This window comes from Eretmochelys imbricata, chromosome 6 (genome assembly GCF_965152235.1).
Source record: "Eretmochelys imbricata isolate rEreImb1 chromosome 6, rEreImb1.hap1, whole genome shotgun sequence".
Lineage (NCBI taxonomy): Eukaryota > Metazoa > Chordata > Testudines > Cheloniidae > Eretmochelys > Eretmochelys imbricata.
Window position 1 is genome coordinate 30,948,782 of NC_135577.1, and position 24,847 is coordinate 30,973,628.

General features: G+C 40.7%; 1 protein-coding gene across 1 annotated transcript in view; it reads left to right on the forward strand.

Moving 5' to 3' along the window:
* The window catches only part of PLEKHA7 (pleckstrin homology domain containing A7), a 290,610-nt gene that overhangs the window by 154,504 nt on the left and 111,259 nt on the right, over positions 1 to 24,847 (forward strand). Inside the window, exon 4 of the mRNA XM_077820064.1 lies at positions 16,144 to 16,227. Within this exon, the coding sequence (XP_077676190.1) occupies positions 16,144 to 16,227 (84 nt within the window). The remainder of the gene's footprint in view (positions 1 to 16,143; positions 16,228 to 24,847) is intronic.

The following is a 24,847-nucleotide window of genomic DNA, read 5'->3' on the forward strand; positions in this document are numbered from 1 at the left end:
TTTCTCATTGAGTCAGTGGTGAATTTTGCTAAAAATCAACACATTTGGGCTCTATAATATTAACTGTGCTTGTTACAAGTAGAAAAGGAGTACTTGTGGCACCTTAGAGACTAACCAATTTATTTGAGCATGAGCTTTCGTGAGCTACAGCTCACTTCATCGGATGCATACCGTGGAAACTGCAGAAGCCATTATATACACACAGAGACCATGAAACAATACCTCCTCCCACCCCACTGTCCTACTGGTAATAGCTTATCTAAAGTGATCATCAAGTTGGGCCATTTCCAGCACAAATCCAGGTTTTCCCACCCTCCGCCCCCCCTGCCCCCCCACAAACTCACTCTCCTGCTGGTAATAGCCCATCCAAAGTGACCATTCTCTTCACAATGTGTATGATAATCAAGGTGGGCCATTTCCTGCACAAATCCAGGTTCTCTCACTCCCTCAACCCCCTCCAAAAACCACACACACAAACTCACTCTCCTGCTGGTAATAGCTTATCCAAAGTGACCACTCTTCCTACAATGTGCATGATAATCAAGGTGGGCCATTTCCAGCACAAATCCAGGTTTTCTCACCCCCCCCCCCCATACACACACAAACTCACTCTCCTGCTGGTAATAGCTTATCTAAAGTGATCATCAAGTTGGGCCATTTCCAGCACAAATCCAGGTTTTCTCACCCTCCCCCACCCCAAACTCACTCTCCTGCTGGTAATAGCCCATCCAAAGTGACCACTCTCTTCACAATGTGTATGATAATCAAGGTGGGCCATTTCCTGCACAAATCCAGGTTCTCTCACTCCCTCACCCCCCTCCAAAAACCACACACACAAACTCACTCTCCTGCTGGTAATAGCTTATCCAAAGTGACCACTCTCCCTACAATGTGCATGATAATCAAGGTGGGCCATTTCCAGCACAAATCCAGGTTTTCTCACCCCCCCACCCCCATACACACACAAACTCACTCTTCTGCTGGCAATAGCTCATCCAAACTGACCACTCTCCAAGTTTAAATCCAAGTTTAACCAGAACGTCTGGGGAGGGGGTAGGAAAAAACAAGGGGAAATAGGCTACCTTGCATAATGACTTAGCCACTCCCAGTCTCTATTTAAGCCTAAATTAATAGTATCCAATTTGCAAATGAATTCCAATTCAGCAGTTTCTCGCTGGAGTCTGGATTTGAACTTTTTTTGTTGTAAGATAGCGACCTTCATGTCTGTGATTGCGTGACCAGAGAGATTGAATACTACAAAAAGAAGGAGTCTAGGTGGACTCCTCCTGAAGGTCGAAACAGCAGACTGGACTTCTACATAGAGTGCTTCCACCGACGTGCACGGGCTGAAATTGTGGAAAAGCAGCATCACTTGCCCCATAACCTCAGACATGCGGAACACAATGCCATCCACAGCCTCAGAAACAACTCTGACATCATAATCAAAAAGGCTGACAAAGGAGGTGCTGTTGTCATCATGAATAGGTCGGAATATGGACAAGAGGCTGCTCGGCAGCTCTCCAACACCACTTTCTACAAGCCGTTACCCTCTGATCCCACCGAGAGTTACCAAAAGCAACTACAGCATTTGCTCAAGAAACTTCCTGAAAAAGCACAAGATCAAATCCGCACAGACATACCCCTGGAACCGCGACCTGGGATATTCTATCTACTACCCAAGGTCCATAAACCTGGAAATCCTGGGCGCCCCATCATCTCAGGCATTGGCACCCTGACAGCAGGATTGTCTGGCTATGTAGACTCCCTCCTCAAGCCCTACGCTACCAGCATTCCCAGCTACCTTCGAGACACCACTGACTTCCTGAGGAAACTACAATCCACCGGTGATCTTCCTGATAACACCATCCTGGCCACTATTGATGTAGAAGCTCTCTACACCAACATTCCACACAAAGATGGACTACAAGCCGTCAAGAACACTATCCCCAATAATGTCACGGCTAACCTGGTGGCTGAACTTTGTGACTTTGTCCTTACCCATAACTATTTTACATTTGGGGACAATGTATACCTTCAGATCAGCGGCACTGCTATGGGTACCCGCATGGCCCCACAGTAAGCCAACATTTTTATGGCTGATTTAGAACAACGCTTCCTCAGCTCTCGTCCCCTAACGCCCCTACTTTAGTTGCGCTATATTGATGACATCTTCATCATCTGGACCCATGGAAAAGAAGCCCTTGAGGAATTCCACCACGATTTCAACAATTTCCATCCCACCATCAACCTCAGCCTGGTCCAGTCCACACAAGAGATCCACTTCCTGGACACTACAGTGCTAATAAACAATGGTCACATAAACACCACTCTATACCGGAAACCTACTGACCGCTATTCCTACCTACATACCTCCAGCTTTCACCCTGACCACACCACACGATCCATCGTCTACAGCCAAGCTCTGCGATACAACCGCATTTGCTCCAACCCCTCAGACAGAGACAAACACCTACAAGATCTCTGTCAAGCTTTCTTACAACTACAATACCCACCTGCGGAAGTGAAGAAACAGATTGATAGAGCCAGAAGAGTTCCCAGAAGTCACCTACTACAGGACAGGCCTAACAAAGAAAATAACAGAACGCCACTAGCCGTCACCTTCAGCCCCCAACTAAAACCCCTCCAACGCATTATTAAGGATCTACAACCTATCCTGAAGGATGACCCAACACTCTCACAAATCTTGGGAGACAGGCCAGTCCTTGCCTACAGATAGCCCCACAACCTGAAGCAAATACTCACCAACAACCACATACCACACAACAGAACCACTAACCCAGGAACCTATCCTTGCAACAAAGCCCGTTGCCAACTGTGCCCACATATCTATTCAGGGGACACCATCACAGGGCCTAATAACATCAGCCACACTATCAGAGGCTCGTTCACCTGCACATCCACCAATGTGATATATGCCATCATGTTCCAGCAATGCCCCTCTGTCATTTACATTGGTCAAACTGGACAGTCTCTACGTAAAAGAATAAATGGACACAAATCAGATGTCAAGAATTATAACATTCATAAACCAGTCGGAGAACACTTCAATCTCTCTGGTCACGCAATCACAGACATGAAGGTTGCTATCTTACAACAAAAGAACTTCAAATCCAGACTCCAGCGAGAAACTGCTGAATTGGAATTCATTTGCAAATTGGATACTATTAATTTAGGCTTAAATAGAGACTGGGAGTGGCTAAGTCATTATGCAAGGTAGCCTATTTCCCCTTGTTTTCTCCTACCCCCCCCCCCGACGTTCTGGTTAAACTTGGATTTAAACTTGGAGAGTGGTCAGTTTGGACAAGCTATTGCCAGCAGAAGAGTGAGTTTGTGTGTGTGTGTGTGGGTTTCCGGGGGTGTGTGTGTGAGAGCCTGGATTTGTGCTGGAAATGGCCCACCTTGATTACCATGCACATTGTAGGGAGAGTGGTCACTTTGGATGAGCTATTACCAGCATGAGAGTGAGTTTGTGTGTGTATGGGGGTGGGGGGGTGAGAAAACCTGGATTTGTGCTGGAAATGGCCCAACTTGATTATCATGCACATTGTAAGGAGAGTGGTCACTTTGGATAAGCTATTACCAGCAGGAGAGTGAGTTTGTGTGTGTGGTTTTTGGAGGGGGGTGAGGGGATGAGAGAACCTGGATTTGTGCAGGAAATGGCCCACCTTGATTATCATACACATTGTGAAGAGAGTGGTCACTTTGGATGGGCTATTACCAGCAGGAGAGTGAGTTTGGGGGGGTGGGGCGCGGAGGGTGAGAAAACCTGGATTTGTGCTGGAAATGGCCCAACTTGATGATCACTTTAGATAAGCTATTACCAGCAGGACAGTGGGATGGGAGGAGGTATTGTTTCATGGTCTCTGTGTGTATATAATGGCTTCTGCAGTTTCCACGGTATGCGTCCGATGAAGTGAGCTGTAGCTCACGAAAGCTCATGCTCAAATAAATTGGTTAGTCTCTAAGGTGCTACAAGTACTCCTTTTCTTTTTGCGAATACAGACTAACACGGCTGTTACTCTGAAACTTGTTACAAGTGTGGATCATTTTTTAACATCAGTTTAGCTGAAGTGTTTACTACTTTACATTATATGATTAAATGTAAGTTGTCAGCAAAATTATTTTTATAAGAATCAGATAAACATGACCAGCAGGTGTTCAGAGTGATAATGACCTTGATATGTGCCTATAGCTGGCTAATTGAAGTTAAAATGGGATTGTAGCTGAAATTAAATTAGCACCCACATAGAAGAGAAGCCTCAGTGAGGCTTCACAATACTTGAGATGTTAAGAAAGCATATACAGGGTTTCGCCAGTTAGTATCCAGCCACTTTAATATGACGGATTATCCATCCAGAAATCTTGGTGCAGTATCTTGTAACTGGATTGGGTCCCAGAGGAAAGTGAATATCAAAGTCACAGCCCAACTGCAATTTTGTGTGTGTGTAATGATTACTAAGAGCTTAGGCTTCCTTCAGAGATGCAAAATTCAAGCAGAGGGAATGACAGACCAAGTGAGTGATTGCATTAATCATTGTACTGCTTGTAACAGCTTGGGAGAATATCAAGGATGCTTGAAGGAGAAATTAGTTGCATGCTTTACAGGTTATCCGCTGTTCACTTAATGGAATCTATACAACTAACTGAAGTGTATTTATTCAAATTAGATGTAGTAAAGCCTCAGTGGCATATTCTACCCTAAGATGGGACATTAGTAGAAATTATGTCTAGTTCCAGCTGCTTGAAAGTTCAAAGGCATGAATTCTTGAGGAAATCTGTATAGTTTTTGGTGTTGCTTAGAGATGGTTTGAAACTATATGTAATGTTCAGTGTAAGGTAAGCCTAATTCAATCTTCTTGTTTAAAAGCATTGACATGCCAAGCTCTAATTTAAGGGCGCATTTCTTCGATGCTCTGTGCTGCTTAGTCTTACACCGGGGCTGTGTAAGTGGTTGTAAATAGAGCAACTGCAGGAGGATGCTTATGCAGCCTTGGAAGTTTTATCCATACTGGCCCCATGTTGGCTAGCATGGAGTGCTGTTATGCAGGAGTGTTGTTTCCTTTATCTAAAAAATCTGTTACTTTCTCAAAGAAGGAGATCAGGTTGGTTTGGCACGATCTACCTTTTGTAAAACCATGTTGTATTTTGTCCCATTTACCATTGACTTCAATGTCCTTAACTACCTTCTCCTTCAAAATTTTTTCCAAGACCTTGCATACTACAGATGTCAAACTAACAGGCCTATAATTACTTGGATCACTTTTTTTCCCTTTCTTAAAAATAGGAACTATGTTAGCAATCCTCCAATCATACGGTACAACCCCTGAGTTTACAGATTCATTAAAAATTCTTGCTAATGGGCTTGCAATTTCTTGTGCCAATTCTTTTAATATTCTTGGATGAAGATTATCTGGGCCCCCCGATTTAGTCCCATTAAGCTGTTTGAGTTTCGCTTCTACCTCAGATATGGTGATGTCTACCTCCATATCCTCATTCCCATTTATCATGCTACCATTATCCCTAAGATCCTCTTTAGTCTTATTAAAGACTGAGGCAAAGTATTTGTTTAGATATTGGGCCATGCCTAGATTATCCTTGACCTCCACTCCATCCTCAGTTTTTAGCGGTCCCACTTCTTCTTTCTTTGTTTTCTTCCTATTTATATGACTATAGAACCTTTTACTATTGGTTTTAATTCCCTTTGCAAGGTCCAACTCTACTTGACTTTTAGCCTGTCTCACTTTATCCCTACATATTCTGACCTCAATAAGGTAGCTTGCCTTACTGATCCCTCCCTTCTTCCACTCCCTATATGCTTTCTGCTTTTTCTTAATTACCTCTCTAAGATGCTTGCTCATCCAGCTTGGTCTACAACTCCTGCCTATGAATTTCACTTGGTGTGTGGGCAGTATATGTATTGTATCAAGAGGTAACACTTGAGAACACACAAGGACTACAGAAGAGTAGATTTACAGAACTTAGATTTATCTTTTATCAGATCTGTCCATACTCCTAGAAATTAAAAGGCATAAACAAACATGAACATAATGTAAACTATTGATATGAATTATTGATCCTATCATGAAGAGATTGTTCTGAAGCTATCTAATCATGGTAGGTTTTTTTTTTTGAGAAAATGTGGTGGTTTTAATCAGATCCAAATGAGCTAATTTGGTGAAAAAATCCATCTGTTAATATCACTAAATATGGATTCCTGAGTTGAGTAAAATAATGAGTTCTTCGTAATCATCTCCAATAAATGAAAATAGTGTACTGCACTTGAACTACTCACTCACATCTTGTAGAATGAAGCAAGGAAAGATTATATCTTTTAGATTTGTTGCTCAGTATGTTGAACTTTCATGAGATTCATGTTCTAATGTTTTTAAATAGGTTATTTTCTCTATTTGTATAAATAATCTATGATAATGTTTATATTTTATCATGTTTTAGGTTGTATAAGAAAACGTCAGAGAAAATACTTCAAATTAATTCTGTTGCAGTGTGATTTCTGTAATCAGTAATTTCTGTTTGTGTGACACGTTGGGAAAGGTCTGAGGAAACCTGAATTTTTCTCTCTGGATGACCGGAGGCTCTGTAGAATTTCTCCACTCTTATACAACTAGATTGTTAAACTTTAACCTACAAGGATAATTTCCCCTCTAAGTTATTCTCTGTTGTTCTAGTTTTGATTAAGGTCATTGGTAGTTTATGTTACCATATAGGATAACTTTTTAGTCTGAATATTAAGTGTAGTATTAAGGAAGACATTTCTGGATTCCAAGGATCATAATTTAACTAGCCAGAATGTGGTGTAATCTAGATCGAAAAGTGATTCTGTGGTTGTCTTGTGTTTCTAATTGATGAAATAACTGAAATATCCTCTTCAATATTAGGATGTAAATCAGACTCTCTCTATGTGCACTGTAGAGATACATCTGGATAACCAAAAGGGGGGCATTTGGGTAAATGACATACCTTTTAGTAATGTTTATCAGCTTTATATTTTAGATTGGCCCCATGGGCATTACGATGCATTGTTTAAAATTCACAAAAAGCTTTCTATCAAATAGTGATTAAAATGAATGTTATCTGATGATTTTAGATTCACCAGTGTTTGACACAATACAAAAAAACCTTTGAAACATCACTCCTTGAAGGAACAGAAGACTGACTAAAAAGAATTTTTGCTCCCCTTTTTTGGCTCCCTTCGTGTTTTTATACGGTCCCATTATAGGTGGTTTTAATTGTACCAAAATACAATTAACATTGAATTTTTAAGGATGTGCACATGATTTGCAACAATGTTGTATAAACAGATTGTAGCTGACATGGAGCTGCTATGTAATTCAAAAATGTGGATAAATAATTATAGGAATACTTTGCTAAGTCACATGCAGTAAGTTACTGTATAGATATATTGGGTTATTACTTTTCTGTATGAATGCATTAGCTTAACACAATAGGCAGCTGTTGGAAAAACAAGGAGAAAGGCAAGACAAAGGCTCCCAGATAAGAGCATCCTGGCACACACTTGAAAGACAATATGAAAAACTGTTAAATTAAAGGAGCAAGCCTTATTTTGCCAGTGCTGGGAGTTGAGAGATGAAAGGGTCACTAGGTGGTTAAAAGGACTCTATGGAGAGAAAGAGGGAGATATGAGAGTGCAGTTCCTGGTGGCACAAACTGAGATGAAAGTAGGGTGACCAGATGTCCCACTTTTATAGGGACAGTCCCGATATTTGGAGATTTTTCTTATATGGGCACCTATTACCCCCCACCCCCGTCCCGATTTGTCACACTTTCTGTCTGGTCACCCTAGATGAAAGAGAGACAGGTCCTGCAGGAGTGTCTGAATGCAAGTGGAGGCTTTCCCCATCTTCCAGGGAATGGTAAAATGCTAGGGAAAGACGGGCAAGTGTACAGACTATTTTGAGATCTGTTTGGTTCTAAATAAAATACTTTGCTTTAAGAAGACTGGATACCACTGTCATGGCTTCTAGAGGGAAGAGAATTGTGGATACTTGAACTGAAGTCAGGCCTGCTCAGATAATCAGGGGTAGCACCTGGGTACTATAGCCTGTGGTGGTGTTCTGCTAAGCTCAGCCCTTAAAGGCCCAGTCCTCGACACTACATAGCCCAAGATCTTATCTGAAGGTGGGAGAACCGTATGATTCCACATTGAAAGGTGATGACAAATCCTGAAACCTGAAAGGTGATTGACCATTAGGGTGTGTCTACACAGTAGCTAGGCACCCGTGGCTGGCCTGTACCAGCTGACTTGGGCTTGTGGGGCTCGAGCTGTAGGGCTGTTTCATTGCTATGTAGACTCCTATCTCTCAGGGTCCTAGAGTCTGTGCTCCATTTCAAGCCTGAAAGTCTACACAGCAGTGAAGCAGCCCTGCATCCTGAGTCCCACAAGCCCAAGTCAGCTGGCACAGGCCAGCCACGGGTGCCTAGCTGCCGTATAGACACTTTCTCCCACTTTCAGCGGGCACTGGCTAGCCATGGGTGCCTCGTTGATGTGTAGACATAATCTTAAAGACCAGGAGGGATCAGAGGTGCAGTTATCCCAGTAGCTATGACTCTTATATTAAAGCAATTTTGGTACATCTCGGGTATTTCTTCATTGTAGGTTCTGGTACTGTCTGGAAGATGAAAATGAATAGTCTGTGTAGTTCAAAACTGTGAAGTTTTGGTTTTAATGAACAACTATTTGTAACCATTTTGCACAGACTTACCACTCCCATAGACAGATGTGCCCTAGTATTAGTATCATTCTCAGAGACAAAAGCTTGATATGTACCTGTCAAAAATGACACAATCTATTTTATACTTTTGTGTATTTTAATATGAGACTTTTAAATCAGTTTTTCTAAATACAGTAGAACCTTAGAGTTACAAACACCTCCGGATTGGAGGTTGTTCGTAACTCTGAAAAAAACATTATGGTGGTTCTTTCAAAAGTTTACAACTGAACATTGACGTAATACAGCTTTGAAACTTTACTATGCAGAAGAAAAATGCTGCTTTTAATCATCTTAACTTAAATGAAACAAGCACAGAAATGGTTTCCATACCTTGTCAAACCTTTTTTAATCTTTTCCTTTATTTTTTTAGTAATTTACGTTTAACATAGTACTGTACTGTATTTGCTTTTTTTTTTTTTTTCCTTTCGTCTCTTCTGCTGCCTGATTGTGTATTTCCGGTTCCAAATGAGGTGTGTGGTTAACTGGTCAGTTTGTAACTCTGGTGTTCGTAACAGTCAGCTCCATTTCAGAATAAATGTAAAAAGCAGCTGAGCTCCTTTCTGGAATAGATAGCTGAAACAATAGGGGCCTTGGCCCAAAACAAACCCATGTGCAAGGCTGGAGTAGTAGTTGAATCAAGGAGCCCAAGGAGTTTCCTAAGGGGCTAATAAAATGCAGGGTCAGAGGAGTGACTGGATTTTGGAACTTGATCTCTGTGCGTGTGAGACTGAAATACTTGAGAAATAGAGAAAAAGTAGAAAGTCAAGGAGACAGCAGAACAAATACTGGGAGTGTGACCCTGGGAAAAAGCCTAGAGAGAGAGCTTTTTGGGAAGAGTGCTGACTGTGAGAGGAGAAACTGTCTCCTGCTTGATTCATCCTGCGTTCAGGTAAACAGGACTTTGTACATTCTTAATAAATAAACAAGGCTGCATCAAAGAAATATGTGACCTCAGTTTCTCCTCCTAATGGAAACAACGTGCTAGATTTTGAATTTTGGCTAACCAGTGAGGTTAAAAAAAAAAAAAAAAGTAACAGTGGACTTATAAAGCAAGGTGTGTGTTACAGGAATGGAGTTTAGTTCACATTACCTTATGTGAAGCTCACCCATTTTTTTAAAAATAGAATGCAAACGGCTTTAGATAGAATTAATTGCCATTTTGTTGATGTACTTAATGGCCTGTTAAGTTTGAATAAAACTCTTAAACAGAAATGGGATATTTTTTTAAAAATGTGTTTTTGTGTGACTTGTGGGTGCCTTTCTTTTCGTGCATAATGTGGAGTGTCTACATTGCAGAACTTTGTTAGCTACATGACACACCGTCTTCTAGTTGTACCAGGGTGCTCAACCCTTGCTCAGCCCCAGGCTCCTCCCACACTCTACCCTTTCCTCTGAGCTCCCACTCCCTACTCTGCCTCTTCCCATTCCCTCCCCCCATTCCACCTTTTCTCCCAAGGCCCCACCCCGCCTCTTCCCGCCCCTGCGCTGCCCCACCTCTTCCCCGCCTCTTTTCGCCCCCCTCCCCTGAGTGCACCCCATCTCTGCTCCTCCCCCTCTCTCCCAGCACCTCCTGCGCACAAGGAGGAACTGAGAGGGAGGGGTAGGAGTTGTTTGGCAGGGCCGCCGGCAGGCAGGAGGCACTTGTGGGAGGGGGGAGCTTGGCTGCCAGTGGATGCTAAGCATGCACTAATTTTTTTTCCATGGGTGCTCCAGGGATGGTATGCTACATGCTCCAGGGATCCTATGCTACATGATGTTCTGCCTCAAAACAGACAAACTAGGCAATTTGTACCATTGCTCATGGGAGAACTTGGTCAATAGAACAGCTGAGTATGATGGGAGTGGGAAAAGATTTCCCACCATCCCATCTAGCCCGCATTGCCACATAAAGGATAGCCCTAATGTTGCCTTTATTGTTGCATGGAAGAAAATCTGTCTCCTGTTTTTTTCTTTGGTTTTGAAGACTCTGAAGGGATATGAAAGAGTTTGTTCTGGGTCTTCTTATGTCAGAATGATGCCAATTCTTTGCCCTTCTGAGAAGATTTAATGGAAAATAAATATTAATAATAAATATTGCCACTTTCTGACTGGCATTGGAATTTTAAAAAGAGCTCTTACCAAAAAGGAATAAGACATTAATGACTAATAGATCATGTACTGCAACCTTACCATGAGATGCACAGTAAAAAAAAGGTATGAAGAAGGGTGTTTTACATAAAAACACAATCTAATGGGAAATTAAGAGGGTTGTGTGTGTATATACATATACACGCATGCTTATATAAAGGGATACTGCAAAGGACTGTAGGCTCAAAAATTGAATCAAGCTATACAACATTTTTTCAAAGATGAAGTAAACTAAAAAAAATAAAGCCTCCAAACCAAGGACTGCAACATTGGGAGAAACTTAGCTTCCTGGATAGATGACCTGCAACCATCTAACCCTGTGCTTTCAATTTGTTTTTGATCCCAGGTATGTCACCCTTCTACTCCGCCTGCCCACTCTGTTCTTGTGAGCCTTCAGGATAACAAAGTTGATACAAATCCTGCTCGTAGAGAGAAGATTTTGATTTGAAAAAGGCTTCAGAAGCAGAAGTTTCATTAGCTCAGGAACGCTTCAAAAGCTCAACTCATATGAGAGGAGCTGGGATTTTTTCTGCTTTCCAACTGATATAAAGAATGTGACAATTCTGAATATGAAAGTATTGAGAAATTTTTACAAAAAGTTAGGCAACAATTAAATAGTGAAAGAGTTGTCCTCTTTTTGTACTTCTTTATTTATAATGATATTTTTAGCTTTTTCTCAAAAAATAAAATTAGGTAGTAGATATTAGTAAGATATATTTATGTGCGAATAAAACTATTTACTTGTGATTTATCAGTGCCTGGGGTAACTTAATTATCTCCATTTTACAGATGGGAAAATAGAGGTGCACTGAAGTAAAGTGACGTGCTTGAGATCACGCAGATGAATGCCAAATCACTCAACCCTCAGTGCTGTGCTTTAATGACTGGATCACATTGCAAGTTGAATTCAGTTCCGTGAAGTATAAATTGGAAATGCCTTCTCCTTATGATGCTGAAATGTGTGGTCAAAATAAAAAAAAACATCAAGGAGAAAATATTTGAGGTTGTGTGAACTATACTGAAGGAGAATGTGCTAATTCAACTTTTTCAAAGCTGTTCTATTCAGTTTTCATAGTGGTCATATTAAATTGTTTCAGCTTTCTGCTTTATGGCTTGGTACTAAATGAGACAGTTGAATGCTGGAGGGTTTGTATTCATTCCTGCGCTCAGAACTGTATTAGTAGATTGTGAGATTTATCGTTATTTAGGCTTCATATAAACTGATGATCGTTTCAAGCCCTACCGATGAATTTTTAAAGAACAGTATTATATAAGCACATAACTTTTTATTTTAGGTTTTATAAAAGTTTTCTTCAATTTTTGAAGTAATTTTGCACTAAATTATTTGCAAATTGTGTAATTGACCATTTTGTGGCAAGTCTTTTCATTATTTTTATGAATTTTGTGCTGGATTGGTTGGTCATGATTGATCTCTTAAATTGTATTTGGGATTGGATTTGGATACTTGATTTGTTGAGCTTAAACCATATGGTCATGAGGGTTAGCAGAAGCCATTGTGGCTTATCTTCCTGTGTGTGTGTGAGAGAGAAGGGGGCTGTGTTTTGTGTGCTGTGAGCCACACGGGAAAAAAAAAAAAGGTTTTCAGCAATGAGTTGCCCCCTACTTGATTTAAGCTTTTTGTTATGGTGAAGCTAGTTTACTGCATAGGTTTTTGTGTTACACAAAATCAGTAGGAAAAAAATACTTTAATTTCACCCAGTCCAAGTCTTTTCATAAGGAGTATTTCAAAGGTGCACAATATCTGGTATCAGATTATTATATTGATGTGCACTCTCGTACTAGGTGCCAACACTATTCCTTCAGTTTTATTTTGAGGAGAATGCACATGGTTGTAGTGATTAATTAAGACAATATCTTGTGTGTGGCAACCACACTAATGGAATCTTTCTTAATCTACATACCCACCTGGTTTTGTTGCTTGTTGGAGAGAGTTAGACCCCAGTGTATCAGTACATTCAGAAGTGGGATCCTTGCAATGGCACAGAATAAATGTATAATGCTCTTTTAATTTGTAAAGCACAGGAAATCCGTAACTTTTCAAGAGCTTTCAAAAATGGCATGATAAGCTTGTTGCAGAATGGTGTACAAGAGTGGTATATTTTCAAAAGTTTTGAGGTTCTTTAGTATTTGAGACTAAAGTTCAAAACCAGCCTCAGAGAGTTGCTGTTGTTTTTCTTAAATGTTTTTGTCTCAGCTGGCTTTTAGATGTGATACGACCCCGAAAGTTTGTGCATTACTTTACTTTTATTCTTGGACAATTTATGTAACAGCTAATTGTAGTAGCAGGAGGTTTTCACTTCTATTGAATTTTTACTGTTTTCTTTGAATTCCAGTCAGAACAAGCTCTTTTACTTGCAATGTGCTTGAAAAATATCAATCCAAATAGCAGAGGGGAATTTAGTGACAGGTTTGGAGAAGAATTAAATCACTGGCATGGAGAAAGATGGAGGGAGCAGCAGAGCCTGATGGCATTTAGCTATCGCGGAGCTTGTTCTGACTTGCATTCCTTGTATTCTGTGGACCTGATGAGGCAAAACCAACTACATTTACACCTTTCAAGCCTACAGAAACCACTGTTTTTCTTGGCTATGTGCTATTAACCATGGTATGATGATTGTTCTTGTTTTCGGACCCCAAATATTTTTAGAGTAGTTTTGTAAAAAGTGTCACTTTGTGTCTTATCTGCCAGTGTAAAATTAATGTCTTAAACTTAGATAATACAGTTCTTGAAATAGCTCAAATAGGTTGTGAAGAAACTTTGAAACTCAAAATGTCTATTGTAAGAGGGGAAAAGACTGTTATGCCTCCTTTCTCTTTTGTGATAGTCTGTTGCAAAATCATACTTCCCAAAACTGAGCTAGTGTTGGTAATATATGTTATAAGAATGAATCAGTCAGGCTGGAACAGAAGTTCATGTTTGTATACACTCTCTACAACTAAAATATCCAAAACAATACACATTTTGAAGTGTTGTTATACACACACACTCTCTCTCTCTCTCTCTCTCTCTCTCTCTCTCTCTCTCAAGAGGTTTTAAAAAGAGCTTTGTATATGAATTAGGTTCCAACCTTAGGATTATTTTGGCTGTCCTCCTCCTTAGTGCTGATAGAGAATAAATCTGGTCTCAGGGTTAACTTAGTTTTCTGAATGGCTCTGAATTAGTTCCAGTATATAGTTTTTCACTTCTAGGTCAAATCTACCCTGGATTTATAATGACTGAAAAAGTGAGTATGTGAAGTCTGTTTTGTTTGGGATTCTGAAATGTGTTGGTGGGTTCAGTACGTTTCCTAGTGAGAAAGTGATGACATCGCAAAATCTGCCATCACAGTTGGCATCTTTGTTGGCAGCCTTAGTAGAAGTATCAAAGTTTGAATAGACATGAAGACTTCTTGAGACCCAACCTATAAGGAATACTTAGAGCATTTGAGGAGAGTGTTGAAAATGCTTGGACCATGTGAAGAAAGTAGAATTTGGCCGCGGCTGCTGTTTGTTTATTTATTCAAATTTTAAAAATACATCTATAGGTACTCACTCAGTACTTTGAATGCATATCCCATAAATCACAAATTACGACATAACAAGAGACAAAAGATGACTAAGAAAATATCTCCTTCAACCCACACTTTCCTCAACAGCTTAAAGAAGCTGTGGGCTTTCTCCCCTTATTGTACCCCTGGAAAATGTCAATAGCATGGCATGCTAGAAAAAAGGTGGAGACTTTACTATATGAACAGCTTCTTCTCCTGACTCTCCCTCTGTTTAAATAGGAACCAAACCTCTTGGGAGCAGTTAGGGTAAGAATTGAGAACAGACTGTCACTCCTGAATACCCACTAGTTCAGGTTTCTCCTGTTGTTCTTGTATTTATATTTCAACATTATAAATGTTTTGTTGTTTTATTTTCAAGCTGTCACTTTGTATGGAAGGCTTGCTGTTGTCTTTATGGAAATTAGGAAGGTTTTTTGTTTAATTAAAATAGATATCTTCTAGCTTGCATAAATTCCATTTCTATCTATTTTGGGGGGCATCCTGGGATACCAGGTAGCTGGGTGCCTCAAACCTTAGAATACCAGATGGCTAGGTATCATGGGAGAAGAAAAACAAATTCTTTTTTTTTTTAAAGAAAAATTACAAGGACATCTAGTATGCATTTTTTGGCTCATACAGATGTTAATCATTTAATAGGTTTACATTTTCATATTTTTGTATTACTGAATTTTTTTCCTGTATAAAATTATTTTATATTAATGCTTTATGTTTGGTTGGATTTACGTGGCATTTTGAATGTTGTGCAGTTAAATACCGTTAAATAAAAATGTAAAAAATTCAAAGCATAAGTAACTGATCGTTCGTTTATAACTACTAAAAAATAGATTAATAGATTTTACAAATGAATTTCTTTGGAACACTGAGGCTACATAAAGGCATTGCAGGTTACCCTTACTGTTCCTTTGAAACAATAACGTTTAAAAATCGTTTTCAATTTTTCTTGATCACTTAACGGATTTTTGTGCTGTAGACTTGAACTTTGCATAAGGCTTCAGAAAATGTTTGCTAGGTATATAACTTCATCAGAGCATGTACATTGGATGACAGAATCCAAACTGAGATGGTGACTTTGATTATTAGATATTTTTTTCTATGCCAATTTGTCTTCAGAAACTATTTTCTTTGCCTAATATTCTTGTAGTAGACAAACTTTAAGATACGAGTTTCCATTAAATAACAAAAAAAGCTTATGGCAAATTGTGCTGCACCTCCATAAGAGTTTCACTAAATGAACTTATTAAAAATTAAAAAGTCCCTAGTAGGTTTCTAAATTATTGAATCTATGGCCAAATCATATTCTGAGAGCTTCACAGAATTTAGTAAATCAGATTGTGCCCTTTCTATGTTAGTGTTAAATAATTTGGTACTATTAAAATGTAAGTTGTCTCAACCAGTGGCTCTCTTTTGCTGAGCATTGCAATCTGTGTGCTTCAAAATATGAGCTTGGTTAGCATTTAGTGCAGTGGGGCACTTGTAGATTCCACAAGCCTCTGAGAAAGTACTGTAATTGAAAACATTTGTCCTAGAATACATGACAGAAATATGATTCATCTTTGGGTAGCAACAATAACCTATCAGTAGAAATAAATAATTCTGTTTTTTTAAAAAAACAAACTAACTACTACTAATTTTCTACTAAGCTTAGCACTTAAATCACATTTTTTTTCTCCTTTCAGCCATAACCAGCAGATCACGACATTTAGACATCCTGTGACAGGACAGATTTCTCCAGAAAACATTGAATTTATTTTACAAGAAGAGTAAGTAGTTTTTGACACATTCTGAGACTTTTAAAAGTACTTTCTTATGTACTGTATTATCACAATTACTTGAACACTTCTCATTATGAAGAAGTGATATTACATAGATACAGAGGATGCACTTAAAAACATCCTGCTTTTTCTTCCAGTGTTGGTCCCTGTGTGTTTTTCACAGGTGGGTATGCATGTATGCCATATGTCCGAGTCCGGAGATTCTTAGTAAGCAGTGTCTGTTGACCCACACACACGCAATTGCCCTCCTGGTGCTCCGGACCAAGGGCCTAAGATGCAGTGCAGGCTTATGCCTCTCTAGTTCCTTCTTACTGCCACATGGCGTGAGTCAGAATCTTCTATGTCGGCAGATTTCTCTAGCTTCTTTCTTATCAGCTTGTAAATGTATATGTAAATAACTTTAATATTTAGCATAGTTAAAGTTTTAGTATAGTATAGTTAGCTTAATTTATCCCCTTTCAGGGAGTCCCTCTTTGCGGACTGGGACCATGCCTAGAACCCTGGGGTTCAAGAATTGTGTATACTGCCCTCGCTCCTTTCCATGGGGGACAAACATTAATGCTGCCTCTACTGTCTGGATGAAATACATATCTTGGCACAGTGCAGTATGTGCCTCTCATTTCCCCTGTGACACTCATGAGCTTCAGTTGCGGAAACACCTTATGGAGAAGGCTATGAGACCTCACTCTGATCCAGGCCAAGGAAGATCCCTTTCTACATCATCAACTGATAAAGAGCACCCCTCCAAGTATGAGTTTTGGAGCAGAGTCTAGAGTTCTGAGTCCAAAGAATCACCATCCAGGGCTTCACCCAAGAATAAGGAGAGATCCCTATCCAGGTCTGTTCCTAAAAGAAGAGGCCCCTCTCCAACTGCGTCTAGGTTGAGTGAGCCTTTGTGCATGGATCCGAAGGGTTCAGGACTGCTTAAGACTCCTGGGCAGAATGGTAAAGCACATACGAGTCAAAATCAACAGATCCTTTCTCCTAAACATAAAGACGGGCATCCACCAGCTACATTTAAGAGTGGTAGACTTGACTCTTTTGCAGTACTGGCCTGTCCTTCTAAGAACTGTCCACCCTCAACATTTTGCAACATATTGGAGTCATCTGTCCCAACCACCAGAATGCCCCAAACACCAGGACATGACACTTATGTCTCACAAGAGGATATCTTCCTCTGTTATCCTCAGTCTCCTCTCCTTTTGGGCCTGGTTCTCCTGAGAGACATTGCTACATGGAAACTACTTCGATAACATGGGAACCCTTAGGTAGGAATGTTCACCATCTGGCACCGACAGCCACACTGGTATAACGAGAGCAAGTCTCCTACTGGGATGAGTGAGACACTCCAGCTAATCCATCATCCCCTTGCAGAGAGATGAATCCTGACAGAGTCAAGGAGATCCAGACACCCTCCTTCCAGATACCATTATCCTAGGGACTGTTGGTACCTGATGCCGTGGGGTCCCTCTCAACCAGTTGATGCTTTGTACTGGCTATACTGGGGCCTGTAGGATCCATATGACAGACATCCCAGATCTGTCCATGAGTCTTATTGCACCTGTTCCACACAGAATCTATCAGATCCATCAGAGTATGAAGAGAAAATCGATCTAGATCCACAGGCACCGATGGGGCTCTCATCTTTGCTAGAAAAAGCGATCGCTGTCTCCACTGGATGACCATAGGCCATACCAAGAGCAATACCAGTGACCTCCAGATCCACTGGAAGAAGTCCAAGATATCCAGCATCGGCTCCTTGACATCCTGCAGCCAATGAGTCCCAGCAAAATGGCTCTCCCAGTAAATGAGGGCATCATGGAACCAACCAAGGTGGTCTGGCATACCCCAGTCTCCTGTGCCTCCACATCTTGAAGATCTGAAAGGTGCTATTTTATCCTGGCCAAAGGAGCTGAGTTTCTTTTCATTCATCGAGAGCCCAAATTGCTGGTGGTGCAGGTAGTCACTGATGGAGCAAGATTACAACACCCTGGAGCAACCCCATCTGACAAGGGCTTGGAGAGATGGTACCTTTCAGGAAGAAAGATATTCTCCTCTACAAGCTTGCAGTTCTGTATTTCTTACTGTCAAGGTTTGTTAGTGAAATACGATTTTAATAACTACTCCAGACTGACAGACTTTAAGGACAAACTTCCCCTAGAGAACAGAGCCTAATTTCAAACCTTCATTGAGGAAGGCAGACTAGTGGCAAAAATCTCCCTACAAGCTTCCGTGAATGCTATGGACGTGGGCATCTAAAGGGCTAGCCCCTGATATAGTTATGAGGTGAGGCTTGGCTTCACTCTTCAGGGTTCCTGAGTGAGACACTGAACACCATAGAGGATTTACCATTCAGCGAGATTCGGTGAGAAAACTGAGTCCCTACAATTGTTGAAAGACTCCCTAGATCAGCCCTCTACTGCCTGGGAATTTACACCCCAACCCTGAAGAGAAAACACCAGAGGTAGGTGTATATGTCAAGACTGCCCCCTTCATGACCATTCTTTGCTCCAGCTGAGCCTCTACTTAAGAGACAGAGTTCAAAGACCTTGATTTTCAGTCCCTTTTGCTGCTATGACCTCCATCCATTCCCATCCATCCACTAAGGGTTACTTTTGGCACTTGGGTTGAGAACCACCTGCATTTATTGATGCCAATGACTTATAGCATATGGCCCCCCATCTTTGGGGGCCATCTCTCACTTTTCATTCACAATTGGGACTCAATCACAACAGACAAGTGGGTTCTAAAAACCATCCACCATGGTTTTTCCATCAAATTCCTCCCCCCCCACCCCCCCGCAACCCAATCTCCCTTCCCAGCCCCTCTCCAGGGACCACTCTCAGGAGGCGATTCTTTGCCAGGAGACACATTTTTTTCCATTCAGCAAAGGGCAGTAGAACAAGTACCACCTTAGTATCAAGGGCAATGGTTATAGTGACTATCCTTCTTAGTCCCAAAAAAGTCAGCAGGTGGAGACCCATTTTGGACCTTTGACAACTCAACGTCTTTATTTGAAAGTCAAAATTCAGGATGTTTACACTAGCATCAATAATTCCCTCTCTACAAGAGGAAATATGGTTTGCAGCTCTTGACATAAAGGATGCCTGTTTTCATGTGGATATTCATTTATCCCATGGAAAATTTCTCTGGTTTCTGGTAGGTCAAGAACACTACCAGTTCAGATTCCTTCCCTTTAGACTAGCAATAGTGCAATAGGTATTCACAAAGGTATTCTCAATTGTGCAGCCCAAATGAGACATCATGTCTACGTAGTCTTCTCATATTTGGATGACTGGCTCCTAACAAGTCATTCCAACCACAAAATCAGGTTGGTGACTTTGTTCCTGGTCCATCTTCTAGTGGTGCTGGGTGTACGCATAATCAAAGAAAAGTCCTTTTTGAGTGCCTCCCGCTCCTGCCCCACCCCAAGGATGGTAAGCTTTATTGGCATGAGAATGGACTCCATTTTAGCAAGAGCTTTCCTCCCAGCAGAAAGTATCCAATTAATGAGCAGGTAATTTGAAATCCAAAAACTGTGGTCACAGGATGTCATTCGCTACTAGGCCACAGGACCTCATGTACTTTTGTGACACCATTCACTGGACTTCTTCTACACTGCCTACAGGCCTGGCTCTCCGGTCTACTCCAGACACAGACCACTTGAACTCCAGAGTGACTCCAGAATTCCATAGCCTTTCTCACCTGGTGATCAAACCCAGAACGACTACAAGTGAGAGTCCTCTTTATCCCTCCTACCCCAATGCCGCCATTGTAACAGATGCATCCCTTTTGGGATGGGGCACTCACCTGAACAACCACACTATAAAAGAAACTTGGACCCTATAGAAGGCCAGGCTGCATATCAACCTGCTGTAACTGCCTGACCTTTAGGGCCTTTCTGCTGCTCATACATTCACACAATAGCCAAATAATGTTGGACAATATCATCATGGTCCTTTTTATCTAAGCAAGCAGGGTGGAGCAAGATCCCTTTCCCTGGGCCTTGAAACAGTCAGCTATGGAAGTGGTGCATCAGAAACAATGTCACACTTCTAGTCACATACCTATCAGGTGTTCAGAATCTCTGGCAGACAACTTTAGCAAGCATTTTTCTGCAGAGCATGAGTGGAAGGTATATGACTCTGTCCTGAGCAAGTTACTCACTCAGTGGGGTACACCGCAATAGGATCTCTTTGCATTCTGAATGAACAGGAAACTTCTCCTGTATTGGTCTAGAGCAGCTATGGGCCACGACTCCCAGGGTGATGCTTTTAGGTTATCATGGGCAGATCAATTCAGATTTGCCTTTCCTTTCATCCCTCTGATACCACAGTCTTGAGAAAGATCCATTATGACATGGGCAGGGTCGTTCTCATAGCACCCAGCTGATTCAGACAGTTCTGGTTCCTGAGTGTTTTGAGAATGTCAACCGATCCTCTTATCAAGGTCTGCCCTGTCCCAGAACTTATAACTCATGAGAGAGGCAAAATCTGATACCCCAATCCAGACCTACGTCACCTCACAGCCTGGTTTTTGGATAGGCACCAGAACTAGAATGATCATCTTCAGAAGCCATTGGATCCATTTTCACTCTGAGCAGGAAAGATTCCATTAGGAAATGCTACCTAACTAAAATGGAGCTGCTTCTCCGCCTGGGCAAGGTACAATGAGTCTTCCTCAGAATCTGAAGATATCCCAGTCATTTTAGATTTTCTCCTGTTATTGGAGAACTCAGGTGTTTCCATTAGCTCAGCAGTCAGTGCCTTCCTTCCTCCAGTACATGGGGGTTCTATTTTTACCCAGCCAACAATGGTTAGATTCCTAAAGGGCCTAGTCAGGACCTTTCTTCCAGTAGTCAACCCTACACCTCAATGGGACCTCAATCTCATCCTGTCAGTATTTACCAGACCACCATTTGAATCTTTGGCCACGTGCTGTATGTCCCACCTTTCCATGAAGGTTGCATTTTTAGTTGCTGCTATTTCAGCTAGAAGGGTGAGTGAGATGGGAACATGTATGGCTGATGCACCATACATCATTTTTCATAAGGGGAAGGTCTTCCTTTGTCTTAATCCTAAATTCCTCCCGAGCATAATTTCGGAATTCCAAGTCCATCAACCTGTCCACTTACTGGTTTTCTTCCTAAAACCCCATGCTTCCGTAGACAGGAAAAGATTTCATTCTCCGGATGTCAGATAGGCCCTGGCATTCTACCTGCAAAGGACCAAACCAATCAGAAAATCACCATGATTATTTGTCACTATAGGAGAAAGGTCACAAGGACAGGCAATATCTTCTCTGAGCATCTCTAAATGGATTTCTGGTTGCATTGTTATTTGCTTCCAATTAGTGTATATCCCTACCCTGGAAGGAGTAAGGGTCCACTCCACAAAAGCACAAGCTGTCTCCACAGCATGTCTCCAGGAGATATGGACATATGCAGAGCATCTACCTGGAGATCCATTCACACATTCACAAAGCGTTATGCGCTAGATTAGGCCACTGCTGCAGATGCAGCTATAGGGATTGCAGTTCTTCAGGCTTTACTGACTGCATCCTCACATCCCCCTCTGGTCTCAGTACTGCTTGTTAGTTACCCACGTGTGGAATACGCATGGCAACCAGCCTCAAATAAGAAATGGAGGTTATGTATCTGTAGCTAAAAGCTGTTTGAGATGTGTGGTCTCAGCTGTATTCCACTACCCACCCCGCTTCCCTTCTCCTTCCAGTCTTTTTTGAGTTGGGTAAGAAAAGGAACTGTAGAGGCATTGGCCCATGCTGCCTCTTTTGCCCTTGGTCTGTAGTACGAGGAGCGCAACTGTGGATATACAGGCCAACAAACACTGTTAACTAAGAGTCTCTGGATTCGAGTGCATGATGTGAATGCGTGCCTATGTGTGGAATACAGATAGGGACCACCATCTTAAAGAACTTGCAGTTACAGGTGAATAACCTCCATTTTTTAGAGACAGAAAAAAATTAAGTGATATCCTCCCAAGTTTACTACTGCTGTAACTAGTACTATGCCTCTAGAATTGGAATTAACTTTCTTGAGTGTGCTGAATCTACCTTAGAAGGTAAAGCAAATGCCAAATATACAGTATCAGCCTTAAAGGAATATGGTATAATAGTATAGTGAGAGCTTTATATGTCTACAATAGGTGAAATTACTAAACAGTTTCCATTCTAATCTTCTGTCTTCAGATGCTCCTGACTTTTTGGAATATTGGGCTAATATTTTTTCATGCTTGACCTCTGCCTGAAAATGAATTCTTAAGGAAAATGTGGGCAAAATTTGTATTTCTTTTTTTTTTAAGATTAGCAGGACCGAAAAATGTTTTTCATTGAAAAAATGTAACTGCATAATTTTTAGACAGAGCAACAGAAAAACGGGCTGAAGTTTGAAACTTCATATTGAAACCCTGATGAGATTTAGAAAACAGGCTGAGTCTAAAGGAAATCAGTTTGGTACTTTTAAGTTAGTTCATGCTTAATATCAGCAAGTCCTTAAATCAGTTCAAACTGGTTCAAAGCTAGGTCAGTTCTGAGATGACCTTAATAGATAGTTCCGAAAATGGAGAGTCATTACCAGATTCCTTCTGCTTAACTTGTGTCTTCGTATTTTCAAGCAAAATACCTAGCCCCTTTGCTGTTCCCCTAAATTGTGGTTTTTGGAATGTTCTTTGCAGTTTCTGATTTAAGGCCTTAAACCAGCTTAAATCAGTCTAAAACCTTAGATTGCCTTCAGATACTTATGGTTATCTTACATTGTTGCAACCTGTTTAAGATAGTCTTAAGACTTTTGCATTATGGAAGGCAGTGTGCCATTGTACTAGGCGTTGTACAAACATATGACAGACAGTCTGTCTGAAGAGCTTGAAATCTAAGTATAAGACAATATACAACAATTAGATAAAACAGATGGGGGGAAGCACAAGCACAATACTGGTCAGGATCAAAAATGGGAGTCACAGCAAGCTAACTGCCTAACCATTGACAAGGTTTTTTGGTAAGCATCATGACAGAGAAGTTTTAAGGAGGGATTCAAAGGAGCATATTGAGATAGCATAATGGGGAACCAATGGAGGGAACATGAAGGTGCTTATGGGAAGACTTTTTAAAATGAGCAATCAAGATTGGCATAATTTGCACAATAGTGTTGGGAGTGACTTCTCTGTTCTTTATTAGAAATCATAGGAAGAGTGGAAATGTGATGCTAAGCACCCTTTATTCACACCTTATACACTATTGTAATAATCTGTGTATAAAATATGCTTTGAGGTATCATTTGAAAAATAATAACTCATTGATCATTAATAGACTTTTGTAATTGTATGTACTCAATGAGTATTAAGAGCTATGTATATATGATAGAATTATGACTAAAGTGTGTTTAAACCAGGTATGCCACGGTGGTTGGTAAACAGGCCTTCATCAGACAAAGGAATGTGTTTTACCCACATAGGAGTTACTTTCAAAGTACTTTGAAAGACAATGAGAACATATTTACATATTGCATAAATAGACTAGGGCTGTCAAGTGATTAAAAAAATTAATTGCGATTAATCGCATTTTTAAAGAATAATGGAATACCATTTATTTAAATATTTTTGGATGTTTTCTACATTTTCAAGTATATTGATTTCAGTTATCCCACAGAATACAAAGTGTACAGTATTCAATTTATATTATTTTTATTACAAATATTTGCACAGTAAAAAACAAAAAAATAGTATTTTTCAATTCACCTAATATAAATAATGTTGTGCAATATCTTTATCATGAAAGTTGAACTTACAAATGTAGAATTATGTACAAAAAATAACTGCACTCAAAAATATAGCTTTGTAAAATTTTAGAGACTACAAGTCCACCAGTCTTATTTCTTGTTCAGCCAATCTCTCAGACAAACAAGTTTGTTTACATTTGCAGGAGATAGTGCTACCTGCTTCTTGTTTACAATGTCACCTGAAAGCGACAACAGAGGTTTGCATGGCACTGTTTTAGCCAGCGTCGCAAGATATTTATGTGCCAGATGTGCTCAAGATTTGTATGTCCCTTCATGCTTCAACCATTCTTCCAGAGGACATGCGTCCATGCCGATGATGGGTTCTGCTTGATAATGGTCCAAAGCAGTGCAGACTGATACATATTTATTTTCATTATCTGAGGCAGATGCCACCAGCAGAAGGTTGATTTTCTATCACTGGTTATCCATCATTGGTACTCCATAGAATTCCTCTCCTTCCCTCCATACAAACCTCCTGCCATTTGGGGACCCCTCTCACCAATTGATTCTTCAACAGGAGGCAAACTCTTTCCACTACATCAGAGAGTAATAGAGAGCATTTCCCCTTCAGTACCAGGGGAGAGAGTTCTATTCCTCATAACTCCTTATCTCCAAAAAGGGCGGGGGATGGAGACCCATCCTGTATCTTTGGCAGCTCAACATCTGCATCAGAAAGTTGAAATTCAGGATGCTTACACTGGCATGTATAATCCCCTCCCTTCAGGAGGTAATGTGATACGTGATTCTCCACATGAAAGTCGCGTATTGTGATGTGGACATTCACACAGGAAGTTCCTGCTGTCCAGGGTTGGCCCG